The sequence below is a fragment of the Pneumocystis murina genome (genome assembly GCF_000349005.2).
Source record: "Pneumocystis murina B123 chromosome Unknown supercont1.4, whole genome shotgun sequence".
Lineage (NCBI taxonomy): Eukaryota > Fungi > Ascomycota > Pneumocystomycetes > Pneumocystales > Pneumocystaceae > Pneumocystis > Pneumocystis murina.
In genome coordinates this window covers 186,659-213,825 of record NW_017802362.1, presented here as the reverse complement: position 1 = coordinate 213,825, position 27,167 = coordinate 186,659, and the positions used below count along the sequence as shown (strand labels likewise).

At 28.6% G+C, this 27,167-nt stretch overlaps 14 protein-coding genes across 14 annotated transcripts; 4 read left to right on the top strand and 10 right to left on the bottom strand.

Annotated features, from left to right (window-relative positions):
• Nucleotides 1-67: 67 nt before the first annotated feature.
• Nucleotides 68-4,171, bottom strand: PNEG_01485 (phosphoribosylformylglycinamidine synthase; the record flags this gene model as incomplete). The annotated part of the gene is made up of 1 exon (XM_007875234.1): nucleotides 68-4,171. The coding sequence occupies one exon, from the start codon at nucleotides 4,169-4,171 to the stop codon at nucleotides 68-70; it is 4,104 nt and encodes a 1,367-aa protein (XP_007873425.1).
• Nucleotides 4,172-4,400: 229 nt separating this feature from the next.
• Nucleotides 4,401-6,204, bottom strand: PNEG_01484 (hypothetical protein). The gene is made up of 8 exons (XM_007875232.1): nucleotides 5,915-6,204; nucleotides 5,785-5,868; nucleotides 5,665-5,742; nucleotides 5,509-5,620; nucleotides 5,013-5,465; nucleotides 4,830-4,962; nucleotides 4,519-4,786; nucleotides 4,401-4,478 (listed from the first exon to the last, which is right to left on the bottom strand). The coding sequence occupies exons 1-8, from the start codon at nucleotides 5,961-5,963 to the stop codon at nucleotides 4,420-4,422; spliced, it is 1,236 nt and encodes a 411-aa protein (XP_007873423.1). The 5' UTR covers nucleotides 5,964-6,204; the 3' UTR covers nucleotides 4,401-4,419.
• Nucleotides 6,205-6,277: 73 nt separating this feature from the next.
• PNEG_01483 (hypothetical protein) lies at nucleotides 6,278-8,846 on the top strand (the record flags this gene model as incomplete). Its single annotated transcript, XM_007875231.1, has 13 exons — nucleotides 6,278-6,360; nucleotides 6,408-6,510; nucleotides 6,563-6,778; nucleotides 6,826-7,033; nucleotides 7,085-7,281; nucleotides 7,328-7,531; nucleotides 7,575-7,765; nucleotides 7,808-7,970; nucleotides 8,012-8,182; nucleotides 8,223-8,350; nucleotides 8,394-8,611; nucleotides 8,654-8,757; nucleotides 8,802-8,846. The coding sequence occupies exons 2-13, from the start codon at nucleotides 6,487-6,489 to the stop codon at nucleotides 8,844-8,846; spliced, it is 1,869 nt and encodes a 622-aa protein (XP_007873422.1). The 5' UTR covers nucleotides 6,278-6,360; nucleotides 6,408-6,486.
• A 175-nt stretch (nucleotides 8,847-9,021) lies between these two features.
• PNEG_01482 (histone deacetylase clr6) lies at nucleotides 9,022-10,830 on the bottom strand (the record flags this gene model as incomplete). The annotated part of the gene is made up of 15 exons (XM_007875230.1): nucleotides 9,022-9,124; nucleotides 9,169-9,228; nucleotides 9,273-9,321; nucleotides 9,366-9,448; nucleotides 9,497-9,554; nucleotides 9,598-9,669; nucleotides 9,715-9,751; nucleotides 9,800-10,034; nucleotides 10,076-10,168; nucleotides 10,209-10,298; nucleotides 10,347-10,377; nucleotides 10,421-10,503; nucleotides 10,557-10,591; nucleotides 10,643-10,693; nucleotides 10,738-10,830. The coding sequence occupies 15 exons, from the start codon at nucleotides 10,828-10,830 to the stop codon at nucleotides 9,022-9,024; spliced, it is 1,173 nt and encodes a 390-aa protein (XP_007873421.1).
• A 166-nt stretch (nucleotides 10,831-10,996) lies between these two features.
• PNEG_01481 (ATP-dependent RNA helicase fal1) lies at nucleotides 10,997-12,805 on the bottom strand (the record flags this gene model as incomplete). The annotated part of the gene is made up of 13 exons (XM_007875229.1): nucleotides 10,997-11,004; nucleotides 11,046-11,061; nucleotides 11,109-11,174; nucleotides 11,224-11,245; nucleotides 11,293-11,390; nucleotides 11,436-11,544; nucleotides 11,602-11,651; nucleotides 11,696-11,752; nucleotides 11,794-11,914; nucleotides 11,958-11,967; nucleotides 12,016-12,220; nucleotides 12,264-12,508; nucleotides 12,619-12,805. The coding sequence occupies 13 exons, from the start codon at nucleotides 12,803-12,805 to the stop codon at nucleotides 10,997-10,999; spliced, it is 1,194 nt and encodes a 397-aa protein (XP_007873420.1).
• Nucleotides 12,806-13,053: 248 nt separating this feature from the next.
• PNEG_01480 (hypothetical protein) lies at nucleotides 13,054-13,548 on the bottom strand (the record flags this gene model as incomplete). Its single annotated transcript, XM_007875228.1, has 1 exon — nucleotides 13,054-13,548. The coding sequence occupies one exon, from the start codon at nucleotides 13,546-13,548 to the stop codon at nucleotides 13,054-13,056; it is 495 nt and encodes a 164-aa protein (XP_007873419.1).
• A 211-nt stretch (nucleotides 13,549-13,759) lies between these two features.
• On the bottom strand, nucleotides 13,760-14,660 carry PNEG_01479 (hypothetical protein; the record flags this gene model as incomplete). Its single annotated transcript, XM_007875227.1, has 2 exons — nucleotides 13,760-14,050; nucleotides 14,100-14,660. 2 exons carry the CDS (start codon nucleotides 14,658-14,660, stop codon nucleotides 13,760-13,762), a joined length of 852 nt encoding a protein of 283 aa, XP_007873418.1.
• A 195-nt stretch (nucleotides 14,661-14,855) lies between these two features.
• PNEG_01478 (cysteine-tRNA ligase) lies at nucleotides 14,856-17,649 on the bottom strand (the record flags this gene model as incomplete). Its single annotated transcript, XM_007875226.1, has 9 exons — nucleotides 17,180-17,649; nucleotides 16,804-17,133; nucleotides 16,462-16,762; nucleotides 16,309-16,409; nucleotides 16,137-16,265; nucleotides 15,855-16,088; nucleotides 15,703-15,812; nucleotides 15,408-15,660; nucleotides 14,856-15,365 (listed from the first exon to the last, which is right to left on the bottom strand). Exons 2-9 carry the CDS (start codon nucleotides 16,945-16,947, stop codon nucleotides 14,856-14,858), a joined length of 1,782 nt encoding a protein of 593 aa, XP_007873417.1. The 5' UTR covers nucleotides 16,948-17,133; nucleotides 17,180-17,649.
• A 234-nt stretch (nucleotides 17,650-17,883) lies between these two features.
• PNEG_01477 (hypothetical protein) lies at nucleotides 17,884-19,320 on the top strand (the record flags this gene model as incomplete). Its single annotated transcript, XM_007875225.1, has 3 exons — nucleotides 17,884-17,969; nucleotides 18,021-18,271; nucleotides 18,318-19,320. The coding sequence occupies 3 exons, from the start codon at nucleotides 17,884-17,886 to the stop codon at nucleotides 19,211-19,213; spliced, it is 1,233 nt and encodes a 410-aa protein (XP_007873416.1). The 3' UTR covers nucleotides 19,214-19,320.
• Nucleotides 19,321-19,852: 532 nt separating this feature from the next.
• On the bottom strand, nucleotides 19,853-21,146 carry PNEG_01476 (hypothetical protein; the record flags this gene model as incomplete). Its single annotated transcript, XM_007875224.1, has 4 exons — nucleotides 19,853-20,237; nucleotides 20,284-20,699; nucleotides 20,745-20,878; nucleotides 20,924-21,146. The coding sequence occupies 4 exons, from the start codon at nucleotides 21,144-21,146 to the stop codon at nucleotides 19,853-19,855; spliced, it is 1,158 nt and encodes a 385-aa protein (XP_007873415.1).
• Nucleotides 21,147-21,306: 160 nt separating this feature from the next.
• PNEG_01475 (hypothetical protein) lies at nucleotides 21,307-23,183 on the bottom strand (the record flags this gene model as incomplete). The annotated part of the gene is made up of 6 exons (XM_007875223.1): nucleotides 21,307-21,665; nucleotides 21,706-22,248; nucleotides 22,291-22,452; nucleotides 22,498-22,654; nucleotides 22,700-22,972; nucleotides 23,019-23,183. The coding sequence occupies 6 exons, from the start codon at nucleotides 23,181-23,183 to the stop codon at nucleotides 21,307-21,309; spliced, it is 1,659 nt and encodes a 552-aa protein (XP_007873414.1).
• Nucleotides 23,184-23,445: 262 nt separating this feature from the next.
• PNEG_01474 (hypothetical protein) lies at nucleotides 23,446-24,847 on the top strand (the record flags this gene model as incomplete). The annotated part of the gene is made up of 2 exons (XM_007875222.1): nucleotides 23,446-23,963; nucleotides 24,008-24,847. The coding sequence occupies exons 1-2, from the start codon at nucleotides 23,580-23,582 to the stop codon at nucleotides 24,845-24,847; spliced, it is 1,224 nt and encodes a 407-aa protein (XP_007873413.1). The 5' UTR covers nucleotides 23,446-23,579.
• A 105-nt stretch (nucleotides 24,848-24,952) lies between these two features.
• Nucleotides 24,953-26,436, top strand: PNEG_01473 (hypothetical protein; the record flags this gene model as incomplete). The annotated part of the gene is made up of 4 exons (XM_007875221.1): nucleotides 24,953-25,257; nucleotides 25,308-25,612; nucleotides 25,661-25,963; nucleotides 26,008-26,436. Coding segments are annotated over 4 exons (1,235 nt in total), but the record flags the coding sequence as incomplete, so codon positions are not given.
• Nucleotides 26,437-26,739: 303 nt separating this feature from the next.
• PNEG_01472 (hypothetical protein) lies at nucleotides 26,740-27,091 on the bottom strand (the record flags this gene model as incomplete). Its single annotated transcript, XM_007875220.1, has 2 exons — nucleotides 26,740-26,802; nucleotides 26,849-27,091. 2 exons carry the CDS (start codon nucleotides 27,089-27,091, stop codon nucleotides 26,740-26,742), a joined length of 306 nt encoding a protein of 101 aa, XP_007873411.1.
• Nucleotides 27,092-27,167: the final 76 nt, after the last annotated feature.

The following is a 27,167-nucleotide window of genomic DNA, read 5'->3' as shown; positions in this document are numbered from 1 at the left end:
TTTTATGACATCTATTTTCATATATAAAATGTTTCAATAATTTATTTTACTATATTTTAAATAATATTTAACCAACCCAACGACGTGCAGATCTAAATAATTGAATCCATGGTCCCCATTCCCCCCATTCAGTAGACTGATCTATTGGATAATAGCTATTTGAATTTTTTTTAATAACTCTTTCAGGATGTGGCATAAGCGCAAGAACTCTACCATCTACAGATTTTACTCCAGCAATACCATAAAGGCTTCCATTTGGATTGTATGGATACCTACTTGTTGTTTCTCCATAATTATCTACATATTCAAGTGCTGTTAATTTTTTATCTAAAAATTCTTGTAAATCCTCAGGATTATTAAAGTATGCTTGTCCTTCTCCATGTGCTACTGGAACTGGAATAATTGACCCTTCCATACCAGATAAAAATATCGAAGGTAAAGCCGTGCTTATATTATCATTCTTTGGTATTCTTACAGATACAACTCTTGATTCATATTGTTCTGATTTATTACGTATAAAATCGGGCCAACATTCTGCACCCAATATAAGTTTTTTAAGTTTAGTTAAAAATTGACAGCCGTTACATATTCCTAAAATAAATGTATCCTTACGTAATGAAAGAAATTTATAGAATGATTGTCGAATATCTGAATGAAGAAGAATAGAATTTGCCCATCCGGAGCCCCCTCCAAGAACATCCCCATATGAAAATCCTCCACAAGCTGCAAATCCTATAAAGTTATTTAAGTCCACCTCTCTATTTATTAGCTCAGTCATATGAACATCTACTGCTGTAAACCCGGAAGATTCAAATGCATATGCCATTTCATAATACCCATTGATACCTTGTTCACGAAGAATGGCAACTTTGGGTCGATATGATAATAAATTAGATGGAATAGATATATTCTTCATTGAATAAGTTAATGAAAAAATTAATCCAGGATTAGAATCATCAATAATGTTTTCGAATTCTTCTTTAGCATATTTAGGATTATCTCTTAAAGATTGTATGTTATACGATGTACTGGACCATATTTGTTGTAACAGTCCTCTTGATGACTGATAAATTTCACTTCCAAAATGTATGATTGATATTATTTGTGGATTTTCATCTTCTATGTTACCAATAGTATAAATATCATCAATATTAAATCCTTTTAATAAAAAATAGTTTTTAAATTTATTCAAATCAGTTTCTCTAATCTGAAATAATCCGCCAAGTTCTTCGTTAAAAAGAGTGTTAATTATATCATGTTCTGAGGAATTTTTATGGCATAAATCATTCAAAATCAATTTCAGACCAACTCTTCCAGCAAATGACATTTCTACTGCTGCAGTAAAAAGTCCGCCATCTGACTTGTCATGATATGCAAGCACAATATCATCATTATGCAAATCTTTGAGTGCATTTAAATATGATTTAAAATGTTTCACGTCTACAATATCTGGAGCTTCGTCGCCAATTTGCAAAAATACCTGAGCTATGGCTGATCCTCCCATTCTTTTCTTTTTATTTGCTAAATCTACAAACACGAGTATAGTTTTTCCTATACCCTTTTCTGTTTTTCTTCTTAGCTGAGGTGTCCAAGTTTTTCTAACATCATCGACTAAAGAAAATGCAGAAATAACAACAGAAAGAGGTGAAGTCACTTCTTTGCTTATTCCATCACTATTCCATTTCATTTTCATTGATAAAGAATCCTTTCCAACAGGAATACTTATTCCAAGCTGAGGACATAAGTAAATTGCAATTGCTTCAACAGCTTCATATAACGCTGCTCCTTGACCCTTATGAGTAGATGATGCCATCCAATTAGCACTTAGGCAAATTTGTTCAATCCCTTTTACGTCAGCTGCATATATATTAGTCAAAGATTCCGCTACTGCCATTCTAGCTGATGCAGAAGGAGATATTATTGATATAACAGGCCTTTCTCCAACAGAAAATGCTTCTCCGTAGTTATTTGTATCACTAATTGATGATAAAACTACTGCAACATCAGAAACAGGAGTTTGCCATGGACCAACCATTTGATCACGAGAAACAAGCCCAGTAACACTTCTATCCCCAATAGTAATTAAAAATGATTTAGAACCAACAGAAGGCAGCATAAGAACACGCCTAATAGCTTCTTTCAGTGTTGAAAAATTATTTTCTGTGCTATTTTCAAATAATATAGTAAATTTTGATAATAGTAAATTTGCTGACGAATCAACTTTAGATAATTTCGGAAACTCTTCAAATAATAGTGACATAGGCAAGTCAATAGTAGTATTAAATAGTCTATCTGTCAATATAAGATGTCTTTCTTTAATAACATGGCCTACAATTGCTATAGGACAACGTTCTCTTTCTGCAATAGATTTCAAGATATTTATATTTTCAGGTAATACAGAAAGAACATATCTTTCCTGTGCTTCACAACACCATAATTCCATTGGAGACATTCCAGAGTCATCTGTAGGTATTTCACGTAGCTCAATTTTTGCGCCTACATAAAAATTATGAAGTAATTCGGGAAATGCATTAGACAATCCACCAGCCCCTACATCATGAATAGATTGTATGGGATTTTTTGAATTCAAAGAAATACATGTATCAATTACCATTTGAGCTCTTCTTTGCATCTCTGGATTTCCTCGTTGTACTGAAGAGAAGTCTAATTCTTCAGAACACTCACCTGAATCCAGACTTGAAGAACTCCCTCCTCCAAGTCCTATAAGCATTGATGGCCCCCCTAATATTACTAACAATGCTCCAGGAGTCACTTCATTTTTAATAGAGTGTATACTTTTAATTGATCCTATTCCTCCTGCTATCATAATAGGTTTATGATATCCCCAGAATTCATATTTCCCATCAAGATTACATGTTTTAGTAGTAAGAGTTCGAAAATATCCAGAAATTAATGGACGACCAAATTCATTATTAAAAGATGCACTTCCTACTGGCGCATCTAGAATAATTTCTAATGCAGATGCAATATGATGCGGCTTCCCGATATTAAGTTCCCATGGTTGACAAAAGTTTGGTATTAATAAATCAGAAACATTGAATCCTGTTAATCCTGCTTTAGGTTTAGATCCTTGTCCAACAGAACTTTCGTCTCTTATTTCTCCGCCAGAGCCTGTAGATGCTCCAGGAAAAGGTGATACAGCAGTTGGATGATTATGTGTTTCTACCTTTATTAAAAAGTGTAATAATTCATTATACTGCTTCCATATTTTTGTCTTAAAATCTGGGTAAAAGTTCAAAACTTCACGCCCCATTAAAACAGCAGCATTATCTGTGTATGCAGAGATTGTATAATAAGGATTTTTTGCATGGGTATTTTGAATCATTGAAAATAAAGAATATGGTTTCTCAATCTTGTTAATATTCCAATTAGCATTAAAAATTTTATGACGACAATGTTCTGAATTAATTTGTCCAAACATAAATAATTCAATATCATATGGATTTCTTGGTTCTAACAATTTATTACTTCCAGTAAAAACATTTGTAAGATATAAAATTTCATCTTCTAGGAAAGCTAAACTATACTTTTTATTAATATTTTCGAGATTAATTTTTACTTCTTCTTTTGGAACTTCAGTAGATCCAATAGGAATTTCCTGAAATGAAACATGTTTTAAATGTCTAAACAAAACTTCTTCTGTAGGAAATTTGTAATCAATCATTTGTGTCATTCGATCATACAAATATGAAGAAAATTCTGATAATCTAGGTATTAATGATTTTTTATCATTTGTTATAAGATAAAAAATAATTCCTCGTTCAATTCTCTTAATATACTTTTTAAATCCACAAACATGTGCAATACTTGTAGCTTTAGAAGACCATGGTGATATAGTACCTGTTCGTGGAAGTATAATAAATGTATTATCTAAAAATTTTGATTCGGAAACTGAAAATATGAGTTCTTTAATGTTTTTATCGTCATCATTTATCTTAGTTCCATATTTTAATAATTTGTCAATAGAAATTCTAACTGAATCAGAAAATGGTTCGTCTGTATTTAATTCTATAAAATGTATATAAAGACTATAGATATCCGTACAAAAACTTGTATTTGAACTGTTCTTAGAGAGAGAAGCATTAATCTTATCTTTTAATGCTTTTAATCGAAAATTAGACAAGTTATTTAAACCTGGTATAATTAGCATTAAATTTGTAGTTAATTTTTAAGTTCGGTTCTTATAAGATTAGAATTAAAACTGAAGTAAAAATGATACAATTAAAATGAAAAAAGATGTGATGAAAGAGTAATTAAAGTTATATATTATTTATATTTTGTTTATAAAATATAAGAAATAGATGAATTAAAAATAAAAGATTATGAAAGTATTATTAAATTATAAAAAGGAATATTAAAGAAGAAACAGTATATGGTTATATAAATTAATTATTTTAATTAATCTTCACCAAATATATCATCATCAAATGCATCGTCGTCATTGTAAAAATCGTCATCTTTAATAAATAAATATAGATAAGGAATATAATAAATTACCTTCGAGAACTCCTACTTTTTGTAAAAAATCCTTCATAAGTAAATTAACTTTAGCATCTGGTTCTTGGGAAATTATTGAAGTATCAAATTTTGTTTCATCAATTTCATCATCTGTAAAAGATGATGAAGATGCATCATTTGATCGTTCTAGTATTCTTATAAACTCGAGATCAGATGCTATTCTTCCTTCAGATAATGCTTTAAATTTTTGTTTCATGATATGTTTAAACTTATCAAATAAAGTAGATTTAAACCAACCATTTTTAAACTAAATAAATTAAAATACAATTAGATATATACGAAAGAAATACATTAGCCTTAGTTCTTAATGGAATTTTTTCTAGTAATTGTATAAGTAAACAATCAGTTATATCTAAAATTTGGAAAATTCTAGTTTGTTGATAAAGTGTTTGTCCTGTAAATATAGGAGAATTGGATTCTTCCCTAACAAAATTAGTATACTTATAATATACATATTTATACATGTATCTTACTTTTCTTGAGGAGAAAGATTAGTATTATCCAAATTTTCTGAAGGTCTATATGTAAACGATACTGTCTGAAAAAATCGATATTTTTGGTCGGTACGGGGATCTACTCCATATTTTACATATGTATCTCTCCAGGGGCCAGATCTCCAATGATATGCAACATATGCTAGTGCGTATTTTAAATATGCTGACATTCCTGGATCTTTCTTATTGACTTTATATGTAATTGCCCTACGCGTCCATATTGGACGCTCTTCAAATAATACTTTTAATAGATTCAAAATATTTTGTATATTCTGTTCAGGTATATTAGGAAGTTTAACATGAGGTTCTGCAGGAACAGTTTCTGTTTCCCAAGGAACAGAAATAGACCATATCCTAGGCGCTTTCGACTTATTAACAAGTTTAGGTTTACTATCCTGTTGTACTTTAATTAAACTTGGATTCTGTCGATACCTAAGAAAAATAAATAAAAATCATAAAAATCATCCATTAAAACCAATAGTTATGTGGAATCTTTGTCCTCGAAAATACTGATGGAACTGGAAGATCAAGATTTTGAGGATCATCTTTTTCTTCCAATGATATAGAAAAATGATTTAGAGATTCAACTATAAATAATTGGTTTCAAAAACATAAATATTATACACCATACATTCAAGAGGAACAATACTTCTATTCCACATTTTAATAAATGGTGATGCATGTGTATTATATTGAAAATCAAATATATCTGTTAATTTAACTTTTTATCTCTAATATATTTATTTCTTACCTCTAAATCTAAATGTCTTTCTTATTATTCCAATAATTTCGTATTCTATACGACTGTCTATCTCATCAATTTCCTTATTTTTTTCTTCATTTTTAGACTTTTTTTTTAATTGCAGTACTAAATTACATACTTTTACTGAACGTGCTTGAACTGGATGTTCGAAAGGATTTTTCGGCCATAGTCTTAACTCTAAAGGGCTTTTATCTTCCGATTCTTCGTCCTAATATTTATCAAATTTTCTTCATTTTTTTCTTTATAAAAAAACTTGTAAACATGTACGACGAACTGCTTCAATTCCTCCCAGTGTTTCAAAACATTTCTCCAAACTAACAACTTTTCCTGGGTATTCAATAGAGTAACATTTCTTATACAGAGATTTTGACTTTTCTATCATTCAATATCAAGCCAATATATATCTTTTTTTTTAAATTTTAGAGGTTAAAAATCTGAGGTTGTCTCACAACCTTAATATTAGTCGAAGAATCTGACAACCTAATAAAAACGTGAAATCTATAAAAAGGTAAAAAAACGGAAAAAAGAACGAATATTCTCGGAAGATTTTGATTTATTTGAATAGTAAGACATATTTTTGATAGTATTTAGTTTTTGAATAGAAAAAATAGGAAAAAAATTGCAGATTTTAGAATTCTTTAAGGGTCGTTTATTATATATTGATTCTTTGAGGAATTCAAGAATAGAGAGATGAAAGGATTTAGAAATAAAGTGGTATACTTTTAATATAGAGTCTATATGTTTTTTTTTCTAAGATTTTGGGTAGCTTTTAAGGACAAAATCGTCTAGCGAGTCTAATAAAGGCTCTCAAAATTCAAAAACAAAAGATTTAAAAGAAAGAGCAGGAGTTTCAGAAAAAAAGCCAGAAAGAAGCCTTAAGCTTAAAGATTCTTTTAGACAGTTGGCTCAAAGTGCATTTTCAATACCTAGTATACCAGCATCTGTTACTAATGTTCCATTATATATGAATACGACATCTATGGTTTATATAAGATTTTAAAGTATAAATAGAGCTGATTTTTAAAAAAGCATTTAACTTCATCTGGTGTTTCTGAAATTATATCTGGAGATCTTACTTTACTTAAACATGGGACAAAAACAGGCGCATTTGAAAGATTACAAACAACACCTAAAGATAGTGCAGCATTAGATGCAATAAAAACCCCTAAAAGGAATACTTCTTCAAGATTTAGAATATCGACTGAACAAGAACTTGAAAAGCTTCCTTCTTTTCATGGTTGGTCATTCGATCTATATAAATAGGACTATTATTAATGTAATCATATAGAAGTTCCTTTGAATAATCGTCAGGACCTTTTTGTTCAAAAGCTTAAGCAATGCAATGTTATTTTTGATTTTACCAATGCTTCAATGGATATGCGAAGCAAGGAGATTAAAAGAGAAACATTACACGAATTATTAGAATATGTAACGAACAATAGAAATGTTATTACTGAACCACTTTATTCTAAAGTTATTGATATGGTATATTTTTTTAATTTATTGAAAAAAAAACTTATAAATATGATAGTTTTCAACGAATTTATTTAGACCTATCCCACCTCCTGTAAATACATATGGAGAATGCTATGATCCAGAAGAGGATGAGCCCGTTTTGGAGGTAGCATGGCCTCATCTTCAGATGGTATATGAATTTTTTCTTCGGTTTATAGAGTCTCCTGATTTTAATACTAATCTTGCGAAATCATACATAGATCATCATTTTATACTTCAGGTATGTTTTAATTAATAATTTCAGCTTTTCTTATATATATGAGTTACTTGAACTTTTTGATAGTGAAGATCCTCGAGAAAGAGATCTTCTTAAAACTACTCTTCATAGAATTTATGGAAAATTTCTTACTTTACGATCCTTTATTAGAAAATCCATTAATAATGTCTTTTTTCAATTTATTTATGAAAGCGAACGATTTAATGGGATTGCTGAATTATTGGAAATATTAGGAAGGTATCTTATATTTTATTTTAAGTAGTCAAATTAATTTAAAAGTATTATCAATGGATTTGCTCTTCCATTAAAAGATGAACATAAATTGTTTTTGATACGTGTATTGTTACCTTTGCATAAAGTTAGATCTATTTCTATGTATCATCCTCAGTTATCTTATTGTGTTGTACAATTTTTAGAAAAGGATCCTAGTTTGACTGAAGAAGTATAAAATACAAATATTATATATTTTTTTTAATATTTAAGGTTATTCTTGGACTTCTTCGGTTTTGGCCAAAAGTTAATAGTACAAAAGAAGTATTGTTTTTAAATGAAGTTGAAGAAATATTTGAGGTAATGGAACCATCGGAATTTGTTAAGATTCAGGTGCCTTTGTTTCAACAGTTATCAAAAGCGATTTCTAGTCAACATTTCCAAGTATTTTTTTTTTTTTTTGAATTAATTTTAACTTTTATAGGTAGCAGAACGAGTTTTGTATTACTGGAATAACGATTATTTTTGTAATTTTGTTAATGATAATGTTGATGTTATTCTTCCTATTATTTTTCCTGCGCTATATGAAAATTCTAAAATGCATTGGAATAGGTAACTTTATCTTATTTTATTTTTTTGAATTTTATGATTATAGGACTATCCATGGAATGATCTATAATACTATGAAAATGTTCATGGAAATCAATCCTACATTATTTGATGAATGTTATAATGATTATACTTTTTCTCAAGAAGAAGCTGAAATAAAAGATAAAGAACGGAGAGATATGTGGTTGGCTTTAGAAATTATGAGTAATTCTGGAGGGAAAGATTCTTATGAAAATATAGAAGTTTTTTCGAAAAGTCTTAAAGGTTAGTCTATTTTATTTTTTCTAGTATATATAAATAAAATAGAAACTCGTAGACCACTTGAACAATCGATAGAAAACTTACGCTTAGATGATCATAAATACACACAAGCAATATCTATTGCGAAACCGACAAGAATTAATACTGAGGTTTGTTGTTTAAATGTTGAGTTTATTAAATTAAATATTTATAGACAGATGATACTCGAATAAAACTAAATACTAAATATTTTTCATGATTTTTAAAAACATAGATATATAATCATTCATTTGTAATATTGAAACTAAATTTATTTATTGCACTAAAAAATTTAATGTGTGAACCACTATATTATACATCTTTATAATTTGTATATTATAATTTTATTGAAAATGCTATTAAAATCTAGTCTATTACGTTGATAGTTAACATTTTTAGATATTATTTTCGTCTTCAAATAAGAAATCGGAGGGAATATGCTGTATCTGTACTGAAGGGGAATGTGATATATTTCTAAGATTATCAATTACTTTTGATCTACAAAATATAAATAAATATCTAATTAATATAAATATATTTACGTTATATTTTCTAGATAAGTTCTTGAGTTTTGATTTTCCATATTGTTTGAAGGAACATCTCTATTAATATGTTAGTTTAAAAATCTCATATCATATTTACATACAATTTAAATTCTGGGCCATAGTAATCCAAGTATGAATTAAATGGGATGTCTTGGTTTATCTTTAGTCCATTTTTAGAATATTTTTTAGCTTACTTTCATCTAACGTTTCATCAATAAGAACAGCTGTTTCATAAGTCCAGGCACGAGCAACATTCCTAATTGTATATCCACCGCCACTAAAATATTTTATCTAAAAAAGTTTAAAAAGGTGAATAAAAATATACCCTACAGCAACAATAGGAAGATTAAAACTTTTGACAAATCTCACACATTCTGCATGGCCTAGTGATGATAAAGATTTTTTATTGTATAACTGTTTTGATACCTTTCATTGAAAGATTAAAGCATCCAAGTCGATCGCCTGCAAGAGAATCTGCACCACATTGTAAAACAATGACTAATTATTATAAGCCAACAATAGATCAAAGAAACAGATACTAACCATTTGGTCTATACCAATCCATAATCCTCTGTATAATCTAAAAAGTATAAAATTAAAAGAGATTAAATTATATAAAATGTTTTACTGGTTTGAAAACACTTTCGTATGATTTATCATCGATTCCATCCTTAAGCGGGATATTAACAGAATAATTTTTCCCCTTTCCTATTCCAATATCCTCAATGCTTCCCGTACCTGGGAAATATTCCCCATATTTGTGAAATGAACATGTCATAACTCTGTCGGTAGTATAAAATGCCTCCTCTACACCATCTCCATGATGAATATCAATGTCTATGTAAAGAACACGCTGATTATATCTAAAACTATAAATTTAATTAATTCAAAATAAACAAAATACTTCAATAATTCTAAAATTGCAAGAACAATATCATTGACATAACAAAATCCAGATGCTTCTCGTTTTTTTGCATGATGAAGGCCTCCTGACCAACTTCCATAAGTAAATAGTTATAAAATATCGAAATTTTTACTTAATTGCAATATTTGAATCCCCAGTATTAATTTTTTGTGCTGCGCAGATAGATCCGCCTGCTGAAATTGAACAGAACTCAAACAACCCACTTTAAAAACATCAAAATAACAAAAAATATTCAATTTAATAAATTTACTCGAATACTGGGCAATCTTCTCCGACATTAACTGCCAATTACTTTAATTTTTTTGCAAAAAATTAAAAACATACACCGAGATTGATGTAATATAAACTTTTCCATTGTATCTGGTGTTACCCTCCATAAGAAGTCTACATATTCATCTGTATGACACCTATTATTATAGCTTAAAAACATATTTAAACATAAATTCAATCCTTTATTTACCGAGTCATATCTTTTCTAGTAGCTCTTTTAGGAACCTAATAAACATAATTTCCGTATATAATTCCTCTTAATATATTCAATATTACCGTCATATCTAGTTTTTTATAGAGTCCATAACTTAAAACTAATGAGTGTGTCTATTTTTTTTAAAACCAGTTTTGTGTTATTTTTTAAAAAATACCATTCTCATTCTATGAGGTTTCATAGGATGATTTGCTCCATAATGATAATTTCCAATATCTGGATCATAGAAATAACTAACTGTTTTGTGCATAATGATAAAGACCTAGAATCGAGAGTGAGTGGAAAAGTGGAGAAATGATGGAATAAAAGATGAGAAAAAAAATATAAGAGATTATAAAATTAAATATATTTTAGTAAAATTAAATATAAATATTTAAGGAATTGATGTTTTGTTTTTGAAATTTGAAAAAAAATGACTAAATTACTAGAAAAAGGTTAAAGAGAAAAAAAAAAGAAGAGAGTTACAATCAGCGATATTCATCTATGAAATCGTTAAAGATATATAAAAGAATAGTTAATAAGACTTACAGGCATTTCATCGATTTGTGTTGAATAGTATTGTTCAATATCACGTAAAATACGAACATCTTCAGCCTGAAAAAAAATATAAATAAAATAAATATATAAATGATAAGAGATTTACTGTTACGAAATTTATAGCAACACTATATGAATGTAAGAGAATAGAATATAAAAAAATGATAAAAGATACCCTTTTCTACCAAAACGACCACTTCGTCCAATTCTATGAATATAATTTTCACGATTAGGCGGAAGATCATAATTAATTACAAGAGAAACTTGTTGTACCTAATAATTTTTAGTAAAATATTTAAAGAGATTGATAAAAATTACATCAATACCACGAGCCCAAATATCAGTACAAAGTAAAACTCTAGAATTTCCTTGTCTAAATTCGCCCATAATTGCATCACGTTCTTTTTGAGGCATATCTCCATGCATACTAGGATTCATATTAGAAAAAAATGTTAAAATAGAAGATAAAATGGGGACAAAATACCTTGATACAGTAAAATTCGCCTCTCTCATTTTTTCTGCCAACCAATCAACCTTTAATATTAAATATAGAATAAAAAATAGTTATAATAAAATACTTTTCTCCTAGTGTTACAAAATATAACTGCTTGGGTAATAGTTAAGGTATCATAGAGCTATATTTATGAACTAGTGAAAATAAAATAATCAATATTACATCACATAGTGTATCGAATTTCCATTCTTCTTTTTCTACTGCGATAAAATATTGTTTAAGACCATCCAAGGTTAATTCATCACGTTTAACAAGAATTCGAACCGGATCCGTCATAAATTTACTGTAGAGAATTAAAATATAAATTTACATATGTTTAAAGATACGTTGTCAATTCTAATAAAAATATTAGTATAAAATTTTCCCTAAAAATACAACACAAACCAAGAACATCATAAGGAAGAGTTGCACTAACAACTACTACTTGTGTTCCTGGAGGAAGATAACGATATACATCATAAATTTGTTCTCTAAATCCTCGATTTAACAGTTCATCTGCCTCATCAAGAACAAGCATTTTTATATTACGTGTTCTCAAATTTCTTCTTCGGATCATATCTGCTACTCTGCCTGGTGTTCCTGAAATAACCTTTGAAAATATTAAATATATACATTAAGTATTTCATTCATACATGTTGTCCATGATCTAATTTCCTAATATCCTCGCCTATATTTGTCCCTCCAATACAAGCATGACTTTGAACATTTTGATATTGACCCAATGCAAGCAAAACATTTTGAATTTGAACTGCAAGCTCACGTGTTGGTGAAAGAACCAATGCTTGAGTTTCTCGAACTGCCGTATCAATAACTTGAAGAATAGATATAGAAAATGTCGCTGTTTTACCCGTTCCAGACTGTGCCTGAGCAATAACATCTATAATTCAAAAATTTGTTAGATCATGAAAAAAAACGTAATAAAAACGGTTAGCCGTTATCTTTCCCCCCAAAAAAAGCAGCTAATATAGTTAACTAAATATATACTACCTCTTCCTTTAAGAATTTGAGTAATAGCTCGACTTTGAACTGCACTTGGTAATTCATATCCATAACTATATATCCCTCGTAAAAGATCTTCTTTTAAATTCATTTCTTCAAAACTTCCTGCAACCGTAACCTCCTTAGACGTTGTAAAGACTGTTTTGTTTCCATTTCTGTCTTCTTTTAGCGCCATTAAGGCTTTAATTGATTTATATTTAAAGATAATTAAGTTTTATCGATTTTTTGCACGTTTTTTAAAACTTATTCTTATAAACTCGGGTTTTATTGAAATAAAAATATAAAAAATAAAAATTAATGAATTAAATTATACTTTTTGTATCAATCTATCCCTATAAATCTATTATACTATTTTTAAAGTTTTAAAAAAGCTATTAAAATACGTTAAAATTTTTAATAAAAAATTATGAAAAAAAAATTATGTTAAAGACGATACTTTTTTCTTCTTGAAAGCCATTTGGATTTCATAGGAGACATGTTTTCTTTGTTCATCTCTAATGAAAATATTTCAATATTTGTTTTTGTTTCAGGTATTTCGATATATGTTTCTTCATCATAATAAATATCGAATTTTTCATGAAATGATTTATTTATTTTTGCAGGTGCACTTTGAGGTTGCATTTTTATTTTATCTTTGTTTTTCCCATCTTTTAATATTAATATTTCTTTTTGTCGACACGGTGTTATAAAACCATCTGTTGCGTATATAGAAGAAAAAATAGAAGGTTCTAAGGACACTTTAACAGACGGAACATAAACATAAGTTGATTCTTCTTTTTTTTGTTTTAAAGTCCATAATGGTTTTCGTTCTTCTTTTTTTCGCCGCCACTCATCCAAATTTTCTTCTATAAATAAATTGTTTCCTTTCAATTCCTCAGAGACATTATTTTGCGTCTTTATTTGTTCTTTTGATGTCATTTTTTCCTCTTTTTCCTTGTATAATAACCTATCTTTTCATTTATTTCCGTCTTTATTTATGTAAATTTGAAAAATCTACGATAAGATAAAAATGTATTTTTAAATAAGCCTAGATTATGATTAATAATATATATATAAATTCGTGTATTTTACTTGAGGATTATGTTTTTGTATGTTTTATTTGTATTTTTTTGTCTCTTTTTGGAATATTTTAAAAAGTATGAAGTAAATGTCGTGAAAACCACTCGAGCAAAGGATACCATTCTTTGCGATTACGCGGCATTGTGTCTCCTTCATGATCTTCCCAGATGATTTGTTCGACATGATAAAATATTTTTGAAAGTTGTTGTATAATTTGAGAAGTAATACGAGATTCATCATCGCCTCCACAAAGTAAAATAGGTGTTGTAAGACGAGATATTGTAGAAGATGAAATTTTTACGTGATTTTTTTCATTCTTGGTTTTGTTGTCCATTTCATTTGTCTTTGTAGATAAAGATTCCTTTAGAAATCAATAATGATTAATAAAATGAATAATTTGTAAAAATTACATTTAGAAATAGATGAGTAAAGGAATCAAGAGATTCAACAATGCCTCCTATTGATAAAACTCCTCCAAACCGTTTGTTAAAATGAGGAGAATTTGGTTTACTTTGTGTTAATGTAAAATTAAGTGCTAAACGACCGCCTTGTCCATATCCTAAGAAGAAAATTGCTTGCGATGAGAATCCACAGCCAGAAGGTAGTGGATCAGTTAATGTTTTACAAAGAGATTCTAACATTTCTATTGCTTTCTGTAAATCTGCATCATCCGAAACAATTCCATCTTGATCAAATGCCAAATCTGAGCCCCAGTGCCAGGATCCCGCTTCATTTTCAGAAGGATCAACTAGAGGTGTTGGTTTTAGTCCACAAAGACTAATACAAACGGTTTCAGGTAAATTAAGATGTCGAGCTAGCCGTGCAAATGGGATATGAGAACCACCTAGTCCATGAAGTAAAATAAGACAATTAGAAATAGGTGTATCTGGTGCCATGATTAATCCCTTAAGAGGTTCAGGAAGATCAGATAATGTTGGAATACGATATTGGGTTGATTTGTTATGTTTCATTTTAGAAATTGAGTTCATCTTTAAATTTTATAGAAAATTGATTTAAAAAACTATAAAAAGGAAGGTATTTATATCATTATTTGGAGTTATTTATCTACCATATAGATATATAATAGGCTTCAAAAATTATAAGGTTTTAAAGATTTAAAATTAATTTTAAAAAATATATTTCTTAAAAAAAAATATGAAATATTTTCAAGTTGTTTTATGAGTATTTTCTTTGCACCAATCAAGGTATTTTTCATGTAATATAGTTTGTTTTTCCCATTCTTTAGTTATCTTTTTCCGTCTACTCTTAGTTAATTCGATTCCTTGAGCATCATGTAAAGGAAATCCTTGATCATCCCATTTTGAATATTCATCGGTTTGAAAAAGCTCTTTAGGAGATAATTTTCCTTTAAAGATTTTCTCTTGTAATTTTTGTTCTTTAATTTTTTTATTTAATAATTCTTGTTGTAATTTTTTTTCTTGCTGTTGCTTAAGTTCATTTTTATCAACAAATTTTATTAATGCATTCTTATTTTCTCTATCTTCTAATTGTATACCTAATTCTGTTAAATCTACATCACGCAATCTGTCACAAAGTTTAAGTAAATCTCTAGATAATTCCATATTGCTTTTAGATTTAGAAATAATTAAAAGATTCCTTATATCATCTCTAAAAGATGAAAGAACTTTAACATAAGGCATAATTATTTCATTGTGCTATTAGAGTTAGTTTTATTTAAAATACTAGAAAAATATTACATTAGTTGTTATAGTAGATTCATTAAGTTTATATTCGATAACAGTAAAACTGTTATCTTTTAAACCAAAAATTTCAAGAATGCCGGAAATCCATTCTGCAACATTAGTAATTATAAGAATATTAATATCCGATCGAGCTTGAGAAATATATATATTTGTTTTAGTTATCAAATTTATAATAATATCCAAAGATTCTGGAGTATTAAAATTATCACAAAGAGCGTCATGTAGTGCTTCTTGTGCTTGATATAAACTAAAAATTGTAAATTTCCTATAAACATATGTATTGATTTACTTTTTACAGAGCTCTTTTTCCAGATTTGAAATAGTATATTTTATAACTTCATTTTCTTTCAAACTTAGTTTTTTTTCAATTATTAAGGAATTTATGTTTACGAAAAAATTCTTTATCATAAATATGGTATTTTAAATTGGATATATACCTACACAAAGTAATGATTCGATGCCTCTAACATCCGTCATAAAACTTTCTTTAAAATCCATTTTCATATTCCATTGCTGTTTTAAAAAATATAATCTCATCTGTCTTGATGTGTATTTTTTCAAAGCATCTTGAATAGTAATAAAATTTTTCAAGCTTTTTGACATTTTTTGTCCTTCAATATGCAAATGGCCCACATGAAAAAAATAATTAACCCACTGATCACAATCAAAAAATGCCTAAAATATTAATTAATAAGATATTTTTCTTTTTTCGCAATGATTTACTTCTGACTGCGCAATTTCATTATCGTGATGTGGAAATGCTAAATCTATGCCTCCTGAATGTATATCTATTTCTGATCCAAGAATTTCAGATGCCATGGCAGAACATTCTATATGCCATCCGGGACGCCCCTAATAAGTGATTTAGTTTATAAATAAAATTAAATATAATTACCTTGCCCCATGGACTTTCCCATTTTGGTTCGCCTACTTTACTTGCCTTCCATAATGCAAAATCGCTGGACATTTTTTTCCCTTCAGAATAATTAAGTTCACCTGTTTTTTATTCTTTGATTATACAAGTTTGTAATATAAGAAGCATACATACCTTCTCCTTCATTGACTAATTTTTTATTATTTCTATTCCAAGGCTCAATTTTTGCATATGTATGACGACCATCTGCCTCAAAAGCCGCTATATCAAAAAAAACACTTCCTTTTGATTCATATGCATAACCTTTATTAATAATTTCTTGAATAAATTTAATGATTTCCGGAATAAATTCAGAAACCCTGACAACAATGGATGGTTCCAAAACACCCAAAGCTTTCATATCTTCGTTATATTTATTTTCCCAATGAGTAGATACTTGGCGAAATATAAAATTATCATTAATCAAATGTTTTAACTTTAACTATTATTTCAATCCAATTATATTATTTCAAATACCTCTTCATCCAACTTTAAAACTAATACATCCTTTACTCTTTCTAGGAAAACATTGGGAGCAAGTGTTTTATATAAAATTAATGCATCATATGATTGATTTAACGTTTTAAAATTCAATGCAAGTTTTCCGTCTAATTTCAACATTTCTGAATCCTTAATAGAATTCGACCATTCTTCAAATCCCTCAAGAGATTTTGGTCCATTTGGAAAATGTAAAGCAAAATAATTTTTCCATGCTATTAACACTTTTTCATAAACTTCTATCGTAATTTCTTTAATTTTTTCCACATAATTATTGAAAAGATAATTATGTCTAGCTTTCAAAATAATCTACATCCTATTATTCCCTTTTTTTTTCTTAAAAAACTTAGATTACTTTATCATCGATATCTGTTATATTTTGAACAAAAACAATATCATATTTAAAATAATTCTGCAAAATTCTACGAATAATATCTGTAGTAACATAATTTCTTCATAATTTTACTTATTTATCTTCTCTTAAAGCCTCCAAATGTTACCTTGCATGACCCATATGACTCCAATCATAAACTGTTGGCCCACAACAATACCATGTAATTCTACCCCCATTTGATGATACAAATTCATTCTATATCCTCTAATCAACCTATATACCCCCGACTTTCCCCTATACCTTGCTCTTTGTCAAAGAATTCCAGACCATTAATTTTCCTCGTTCTTTTTTAGTTTTTGGAGCTTTCCATAGCCCTTTTTTTTCCAGAAAAAAAGACATACTACTCATATAAACCTGTACAGTCACTTTTTTGTATTTTCTATTCCTTAAAATCTTGATTTTATTTAGATATCCTCCATAAATACCTTTTTTATATATCATGAAGGTCTTGCATTATCGATCGGCTCAATTTTCATAACACGGGAGATTGACCAGACTGAGCTTCGAGACCGCAGAAAAAAACGGTCCTTCCATGATCTACCCTTTAAATGATGGGCTGCTCTATAATATACTAAGAATGTGACGAGGAGGACCAGGACGTGTCTCAGGATTAAGATTTGGTCTTTTTTTCTGGCTTAAAAAAGCAATAAATATCGTCGAAGAAAATGGTATTTTTAGAAATATTTGCATGGACAGTTTTAACTTGGTATGTCTTTGTTATTTCCCTTATAATACTTGGATGGGTGACTATGTAAGTTTTTGTTTAATATTGGAGTGTTTTTTCGGATATTTAAATCTTTAGTCGTTCTATTGATTCAGAAAGTATGATCCATAATGAAGAGACTTTAACAGAGACATTACCGGGTGTATCTATTCTGAGGCCTCTTAAGGGTTTAGATCCCCATCTTTATGATTGTCTGGAATCAACGTTTGTTCAGAAATATCCTAAGTTTGAGATTATTTTGTCAGTTGCAGATGAAACGGATCCAGCGGTTTCAGTAGCTAAAGAAATTATTGTGAAGTATTCTAATGTTGATGCACGGATTATTATTGGTGAGAAGGATCTATTTTTTGGAGAAATTTTGGTTAATTTATATAGGTGATGAAAGAATTGGTCAAAATCCGAAGATTAATAATTTAGTACGTTCTGAACGAGAGGCAAAATATGATATTCTTTGGATTTTGGATAGTAATATATGGATATCGCAAGGATGTATTGAACGGAGTGTTAAATCGTTAATGACACCTGGTGTTCAATTGGTACATCATTTACCAGTTTGTATTGCCTCGTCTTCTCGACCTTCAGTGGGATCATGTTTAGATGAAATGTTTTTGTCTACATTTCATGCAAGGATGTATTCTGCAATTAATCGTATTGCGGTTACTCCCTGTGTTATAGGTAAAAGCAATTTATTTAGGCGAATTTCTTTGTTATCTCGAGCACCTAAGGGATTAAAAGAGTTTTCGAACTACATAGCTGAAGACCATTTAATTGCTACGACTTTATGGACAAGACGAAAAAGTCATTTTATGGCGTCAGAATATGTATGGCAGCCAGTTGAAAATATTAGAGTTAGCGATTATATTGCGAGACGTATACGATGGATACGCCTTCGGAAATATGTTGTCACTGTTCCTACGTTGGTTGAGCCATTTACAGAAAGTATATTATCTGGTTTTTTGGGAGCTTGGTCGATTTCTATTTTAAGTAACTTTAGACATGTTTATATATTATGGATCATTCATATGTTCATTTGGATGGTTATGGATTATACACAATTTAACATTTTGCGCTCTTCTCTGCCTACTGAAATTAAAAATGATTCCAATTTGACACCATGTTGTTATAATTTTTTTCATTGGATTTGTATTTGGGTTTTACGAGAAATATTGGCGTTTCCTATTTGGGTTATAGGTATTTCTGGTTCGCGAATTTATTGGAGAAATCAGACTTTTACACTTCGTTCTGACATGACTGCACAGACAGTATATTAGAAAACTTAATTTTTGTAAGATAAAAAAAGTTTTAATATTTTTGTATGAATTGGTGTATTTTTATTTGTTTCAGTTATATTCTTTTTTTGGAATTGGCTGATAAATGGGTTTTTTTGTCTTTTAATTTTTATGAATTGTCATTATTTATATCATAAATAATAAAAGTTGGATATGGTCATCCTGTTTTATTAATTATTTTAAAAATTAGAGTATTAAATTTATATGTATTTAGAAAAAAAAACATCATTAAATTTAATAGTTTAATATTTAAAAAAAAATAGAAGTTCTATTGGTTTAATGGAGTTAAATATGGATTTTTGAATTTATAAATACTTAGCCTATATTCAAAATATAAGTGTAGGAAACGTTGTAGATTTTACAGGATTAATAAATTTTGATTTTATGTATTAGCCTTTTTAAATCTTGTATCTAATTTTTTATAGAGAAATCGTTAAATATTTTGAAATGAATAATTTTATATTAATATTATTAATATTATTTATAATCATAATGACCACATTCCAGGTATTTCTCTTTGTAGAGACAAATATTTTAAATCAAAAAAGGAATTTCTGAATGTATAATATATAAATAAATATTCATGTGAATCAAAACATGTATTGTTTTATAAAATGGTCTTTATCTTGATTTCCGCTTTTCATTAGGATTTCTTTTGCCCATTCCAATGACTACATTATAACAAGATGTATTTCTTTTGCCTGTTAAAATATCGGGAAGTTTGTCTGGATCTAATAAATTTATTTCTTTTTTTCTTTTTTGATATTTTAGTGCTTTTTGATATTCCTTTTGATCTTCACGAAGGATTATAGGTTTATAACCTTTTCCAGATGCAGAACCATGACGAGGTTTAGGAATTGGATAGATAGTTCCTCTATTATTCCACTGCATATGTCGTTTGAGATAAATTCGAAATTTGCCATTAGAATCTATAGAACAAGATGTACGCAAAAGTGTATTTCCTCCGCATCCTGGACAGAATTTCTTTGACATGTCTTTGACAATTCTAATGAAAAATAAGTAATGATATTTGAATAAAAGAAATCAGATACTTAAAACATGCATGGCATCTTAAAACCCATGATTTAACAGCTTTAATTTTTAATCCAGTTTCTGGAGAGACTAAATTCAAATTCATTTGCAAAAGAATATTTTGTATTGCAAAATCACTTGTAACACATGCCACTTTTATATATTTTGTTGTTTTCATAGGAATCATGTTTGATCTTTCGTTTAATAACTTGTGATAATGAATATTAGAGGGTGTAATCCACCCACTATCATCATCATCTATTTCCTTGAAATTTATATTTTCTAAATCATTTACAAGTTGATGAACATTATTCGTTAAATTTTTATCTTGATGTTTTTCTTCAAAAGAATCTTTAAGTGTGGAAATATTAGATAAATCATTTTCATTTATAAGTGTATCAATATCATCTTTTTTTGGAGATTCGTCTATTTTAGACTATTATTATTAAACCTAGATATTTGATTGATTAAAAGAAAATACTTGGTAGAGTTCTTTATATGATTGAAAAGAATCATCATTCATCTCAGATTCAAGTTCATATGTAAGCGCAAGAAGATGGATGTCTGTTATACTTAAAATTTCGTAATCTCCTGTTTTTTTAGAAAATGTAATTACTTTTTTACATTAGAAAATAATGAAAAAAAAAAAGAAAACCTTACTCTTTTCAATATAAAGTGGTTTAGGCGTCCGAATAACAATTTTTTCTTTCCATAAAGATAATGTTTGGCATGATGATTTATCTTTAATTTCTGTTAGAACATTAGGAACCGTATAAAAAGATGATGCTTTGTTTATAATTGATAATTTAAAAAAAGAAATAAAGCATGATGAATCAAGAACTAGCGCCCCTATAAAATATGAACTTTTGTCTGTTGATGTCATCTGTAATTTATTAAATTTAAAAAAATGTTTTTTATCGTATATTGAAAAAACGGCTAAATTGTTAATTTAAGTAAAATACAAAAACCATATTAATATGAATAGAAATTTAAAAATATTTATTTGACTATAAATATTTGTTTTTTCTTTTTGAATGTATATATTATGAATTTTGATCATCGCCAAAAACAGAATGCCAAACGGATGGGTCAACAGCCCATGTATTATTAACGCCTTTACCATTTCTTCGTGCAACAGTGCTTAATTTCCATTGAATGGCTTGTTTACTAATATCAGAAAATTTTTGCCGTAATGTTTCTACAAGTAATACTTTTGTTTGTGTGCTTCCTTGAATTATTTTTAAAAAAGATGGAAGTGAATCCTGTGGAAAATGTAGTGAAGGTTTAGGAGATAATACTGAAGATATTGTTTTTATAGTAGAGTTTTGAAGCTTAGCATCATTATTTGAGTTTGATTCTGGTGACCAATAATCTTGATAAGGATTAATAGGAAGATTTATGTCTAATATAAATAAATAAATATTAAAAATTATAAGACCTACCTAACAAAGAATTCATTCTGAACTTTTTAAATAATTCATAATCATCTGTATCTATATTATCAGAATGTTGCCAATATAGACCTTTAACGCTAGGAATCAAATTTATTATCACTTTTTTTTTTGTATTATTTAATTCGCCCTCATCATCAAGAAAGTCCCTATCATCTTCGTCTTCTTTTAATGCTGCTGCATCTTCTTCTTCTTCGCTATCATCCATATTATCAATATCTTCCCCTTCTTCTTCTTCTATCCATTCTGCCTCAGAATCGTAGTTATAATTAAATAAGTGTTCATCAGTTTTAAATGGATTTCTTGGAGTTAGTATAAATGATGATTTAGAAAATGTGCCATAATAAGGTGGTCGAACATCTTCTCTAAATTGGAGGAGTTTCATAGGAAATATTTTTAATTTGTTAAAAAGATCTTCTGTTGAATCAGATTGCTCATATTTTTGAAGTAGATATTTAACAGTAATGTGTGATTTAGGATGACGAAATGATAGGGCAGGTTTAATTTTAAAAAGAGATAATAAATGCTCAATAGCTAGATTTAATAAGAAAATAATAATGATAATAGTAATCTTACGAGACATAATTGAAAAATCTGAATCTAAAAACATATCCATGTCTTTCATAATTGTCATACGTTCATCAGGATTTCGTACAAATGCATGTTGGCTTGAAAGTAAAGTATATTGTTTAACAAAAAATGGAATAAAACATTTTTCATAATCTGAACTAAAACAATCTAAAATCTTTATATATGCAAACAAAATTCCCTTTTAATATATACCTTTTATTTCTATAGCATTTTCTTTGGGAAACGTTTTATAAAAAAAATACTGAAGTTTTAATTGAGAATCTGACTTCTCTATATTGTTTTCTCGTTTTTCTTCTTTCTTTTTCTTTGCTTCATTTTTTTTCTGATCTTTAGCATCCTTTTCTGCTTTCTAATACAATTAATTGGTTAAGTCAATAACATATCTCATCGGAACCTTTTTAAGTCTCTCTTCTTCTTTCAATTGCTTTTCTTTCTCTTTACGAAGCCTTTCTGCTTCCTTTTTTTCTTTTTCCATTTCTTTTTTTGCTTCTCTTTCAATTCTCTCTTTTTTTCTCCTTTCTTCTTTCTCTTCCCTCTCTTTTTTTCTTTCTATTTCCCTTATTATTTTCATTTCTTTCCTCTGTTTTTTTTCTTCTTTTTTTATTGAATCTTTTAATTCATTTGATAAATCTGATTTCATTCCCTTAATTCGCTTACTTCGTCTATTCTATACACTATAAATAACTAAAATCACTAAATTAAGGTGTAAAAACACTCTTTTCTTCTAATTCTTCTTTTCCTGTATTTTCTTCTATCTTTTTTACTTTTGTTTCTTCGACCTTTCTTTTCATTGATATATCTTCTGTTTCTTTATCCAATTCAAATGAATTTATAATCATTTTATCCTCAACAATGCTTATACAATCCGAATTCAACATATTTCTTTTGTTTTTTTTTTTTTTTAAAAAAACTTGATCTTTTTCTTGAAATAACTTATAAAAAGTACGTTTATTTTTTCTTAATAAACAATATCTCTATTTTACTCATGTAATTTAAATATATCTATGTTTTCTCTTAATTTTTATGTAATATTAGTCTTCAATGGGCTATTTCTTAATAAATTGTTTGGTTTTTTAAGGATTATTAAAAGATAGCGGTGGTAGGTTAAGACGGGATCAACGATTTGACGTATAAAAAAAGAAAAAATTAAGTTTTTTAAGAGATAAAAGGACTTTTTTATATAAATGATATTATAATATATAAATTTAGTTATTTATCTATTTATTATATTTTTTTTCAGAAAAAAAAGAGTTAAATTTGATGAAATTTAAGTTATGTATACGTCAGAGAATATCCAAAGGAATAGATTTTTATATAGCCCCAGACAGTTTAGTATAAACTCTAAATCAAGTGAATCTAAAGGAACATGTTCTTTGGCAACAATAAATCAGGATTTATATCCTTGGGGAGGCGAAAAAAGTCAAAATTATCGTAAAGCTGTATCACCGATTTTTGATCAAGTGAGATCAAATTGTATAGGATCGGATAAAGTGTATATGACAGAGAAAGTTTCACAAAATACTTTTAGGGAGTCGTATGTAAATAGACTTCGTCGAGCAAGTGCAACGGTTTGGTGTGAACATGGTACTCAATTGCCCGTTGATGTAAAAATGGCAAAATCGAAAAGTTTTGGAACAAAGAAAGGGTTTGCAATTAAGGTTAAATTAATTTTTATTTTTTATATTGTTTAAATAGTTTTTAGTCATTTGTTTTTCCTCATACATCAATAGCACCGTTTTTTAAGCCGATGGCGCAACATGCACGTTCAACAAATGATGCGGCGCCGCAACATACCATGCTTATTCCAAGATTATCAGCAACAGAAACATTTTTGGATGAAGAGCAAGATAATGATGATGTTTATTCTACTCATGTTCCTATTGATAAATATTATCCTTCTGAAAAGCCATTTCGATTTATACATGAATCTTTAGAGCCTTTGGAACCTCTAAAGGAGGATTTGGAAGAGCACTTGGAGCAGTATATGGGAGAGCAAATGGAAGAGCACTTGGAGGAACACATGGAAGGGTGTATGGAGGAGCACATAGAAGGGTGCATGGAGGAGCACATGGAGGAGCACATGGAGGAGCACATTGGAGAGAGCATAGGAGAGCACATGGGAGAGCACATGGGAGAGCACATGGGAGAGCACATGGAAGAGCACATGGAAGAGCAGATAGAGGAACAAATGGAACAGTATATAGATCCCTTGGAGCCTTTGGGAACTGATATTCAGTACGAAACATCCATTAAAAACCCTCATTTTCGACCTTCTTCTATTAGAAGTACTACTGAAAGTTCTCGTTATAGTCATGCTGCCTTTCCTTCTTCTCCTGGTGTTTCCAAAAATTCTATCTTTTCTAAACATGTCAACGAATTTACTGATAATACCATGCATACTTCTTTACCTTCTCATAATTCTTTATACACCCATGTTGCTGAATCTTATTCCTCTCTCAAAAGCCTTTATCCCGTACCTACTCGAAAACTATATATTGTCAATTTGACAAAGCAGGATATTTTTTCTGATGATGAAGTATAGTTTTTTTTATATTTTTTATATAAATAGTCCTATTTAAAAAAAATAATTCTTATATAAACTTTATATTATTATTCCACTTTTTGCCCTATAGTATTTGATATCAAAAAATGGTGTGCTTGAGATGGCTTAAAAGGGCTAAAAGAATTGATTTCAAAGTACGTTTTTATGCCATACGTGCATTTCCTGCTTGTTTATCTCCCTTATCACGGTTTAGTCGAATATATAACCCTCATGATTCTATAAGAATTGAGAAATTAGGAAAAAGTCAGGCTGAAAGATCTAAGCAAGTAGAAGTCCGTTTAAAAGAGGATCCTTATGGTGTGTTACGTCATAGTGTAGCCTTACTTAATATTCTTGGCAATTCAACATTGGTAATTCAACGAAAAATGGAAATGATGAATGTTTTTTTTGTAAACTTTTAAGGATTGCTTTTTTGGAGTAAAAATAATCTTGAGAATAGGGTTTTGAACAGGCAAATAAGTATATTGTTATGGATTCATCTGGAAAACATGTTGGATATATTGCAGAAACAGGAGATCAATCAATAACAAAGATTTTTGCACGTCAAATATTTCGGACGAATAGGGCCTTTAAGGCACATATTTTAGATAGAGAAGGAAATGAAGTTCTTCTCATTGAAAGACCGTTTTCATGGATAAATTCGAAAATTAGAGTGATAGATCGTATGGATAGTTCTTATCCCATTGTTGGTGAAGTACAACAACAATGGCATGCTTGGAGACGAAAATATAATCTTTTTCTCAAGTAATTTTTTATATTTATCATTTTTATATTATTGAAGAATTTCCATAGAAGAAATGATATTTTTTCTCAATTTGCATATATAGATGAACCATTATTTTCATGGGATTTTTCGCTAATGGATCAAGAAGGTGGATTAATTGGCTCTGTTAATAGAAACTTCATGGGTTTATTTCAGGAAATGTTTACAGATACTGGGAATTATGTATTACGTATGGATTCTGTTTCGGAAACAAATGAGACAGCTTCTTCTAAACAGCTTATAAATGTAAATGGAAGAACAGACGTTTTAGCTCCTTTGAAAAGAGGCTTAACATTAGATGAAAGAGCAATAATTTTAGCAACAGCAATATGGTAATTTTTATACAGGCTTATATTATTGAATTAATAATTGGCAGTATTGATTTTGATTATTTTTCTAAACTATCAAAAGGCGGTGCTAGTATTGGCTCTTTTTTTCCATTTTGGTTTCCTGTATTTGGAGGAGGCACGCATGAAAACTCTACAGAACAACCAGAATCAACATCTACTTCTCAAGATCAAGATTCATCCCTTTCTTCTAATGATGAGCCTTCTAAGTCTGAAGAAACTGAAAAAAAATGGTGGGATCTTTCGCCAGATAATGATGTATGGGGCGAAGGAGATCATGATCCATGGAGTGATTCAAATCAGAATCAAGATAATGATTCTTGGGGAGGTTTTTTTGAAGAAGAAGATTAGTCATGAAAAAGTATTATATATATTTGAGATTTTAAGTATTTTATAAGACAAATTTATACATTTTTATGGAATAAAACTAAATATCATGGTATAGTTGTAAATTTTGATCTAATTGATTTAATTTTCTAAAACATATATAAAAAAGATTCAAATCCATGTTTTTTTATTTGATATTTCAAAGTCGATTGAAAAAAATCATATATATATAGATGATGTATATATAAAAAACACCTTATAATAAATAATGATCTTTACTTTTATAAGAATATATTTTAGATCTTTATATTATTTGTTCCAATATTCAATAATGATTTGTGATTTTCATTTCAAATTTTCTAAATTAATTAATTATTTATAACTCTTGTTTCTTTATTATGTAATTTTTAAAAAAATCTATATAGAAAGATCCTTTATCCATTTTTTTTTACATCTTCTGAATTGATGTTTCTTATTTTTTTTCCTTCGCTCTTTGTCTAACGTTTGTTAATCATGTCGATAAATTTTTATCGATTATATTACCTCAATAATTAATTGTTCTGATGGATACATATAATGAATTAATGACTGTCTACGTAATACCCTTAATTCTCTTAATCCTTTTTGTAATAATTCCTCTATTTTTTGCTTGTCTGATTCATTTTTGTGTTGTTGAAATGCATCTTTTGTTCGTCGAATTGCGTATTCTCTAAACCCGTAGTTTTCTAACCCTTTTGCATTCCGCAAAAGTGAGCGGTATAATGAAATAATTTGATCCCGAACCATTTTCTGTCTTGATTATATTCAAATATTTAAGCTTTTTTTCGGTCGAATTTATTAATCTCATCGATTAGATTTATTT

Coding starts and splice junctions, on each gene's coding strand:
- PNEG_01484 (XM_007875232.1), bottom strand. CDS start 5,963: ATGGCCGAAAAATCCTTTCGAACATCCAGTTCAAGCACGTTCAGTAAA. Junction 5,621..5,664: donor AAGTATTGTTCCTCTTGAAT/GTATGGTGTATA, acceptor AATTATTTATAG/TTGAATCTCTAAATCATTTT. Junction 4,963..5,012: donor AATCTTTCTCCTCAAGAAAA/GTAAGATACATG, acceptor TAATTTTGTTAG/GGAAGAATCCAATTCTCCTA.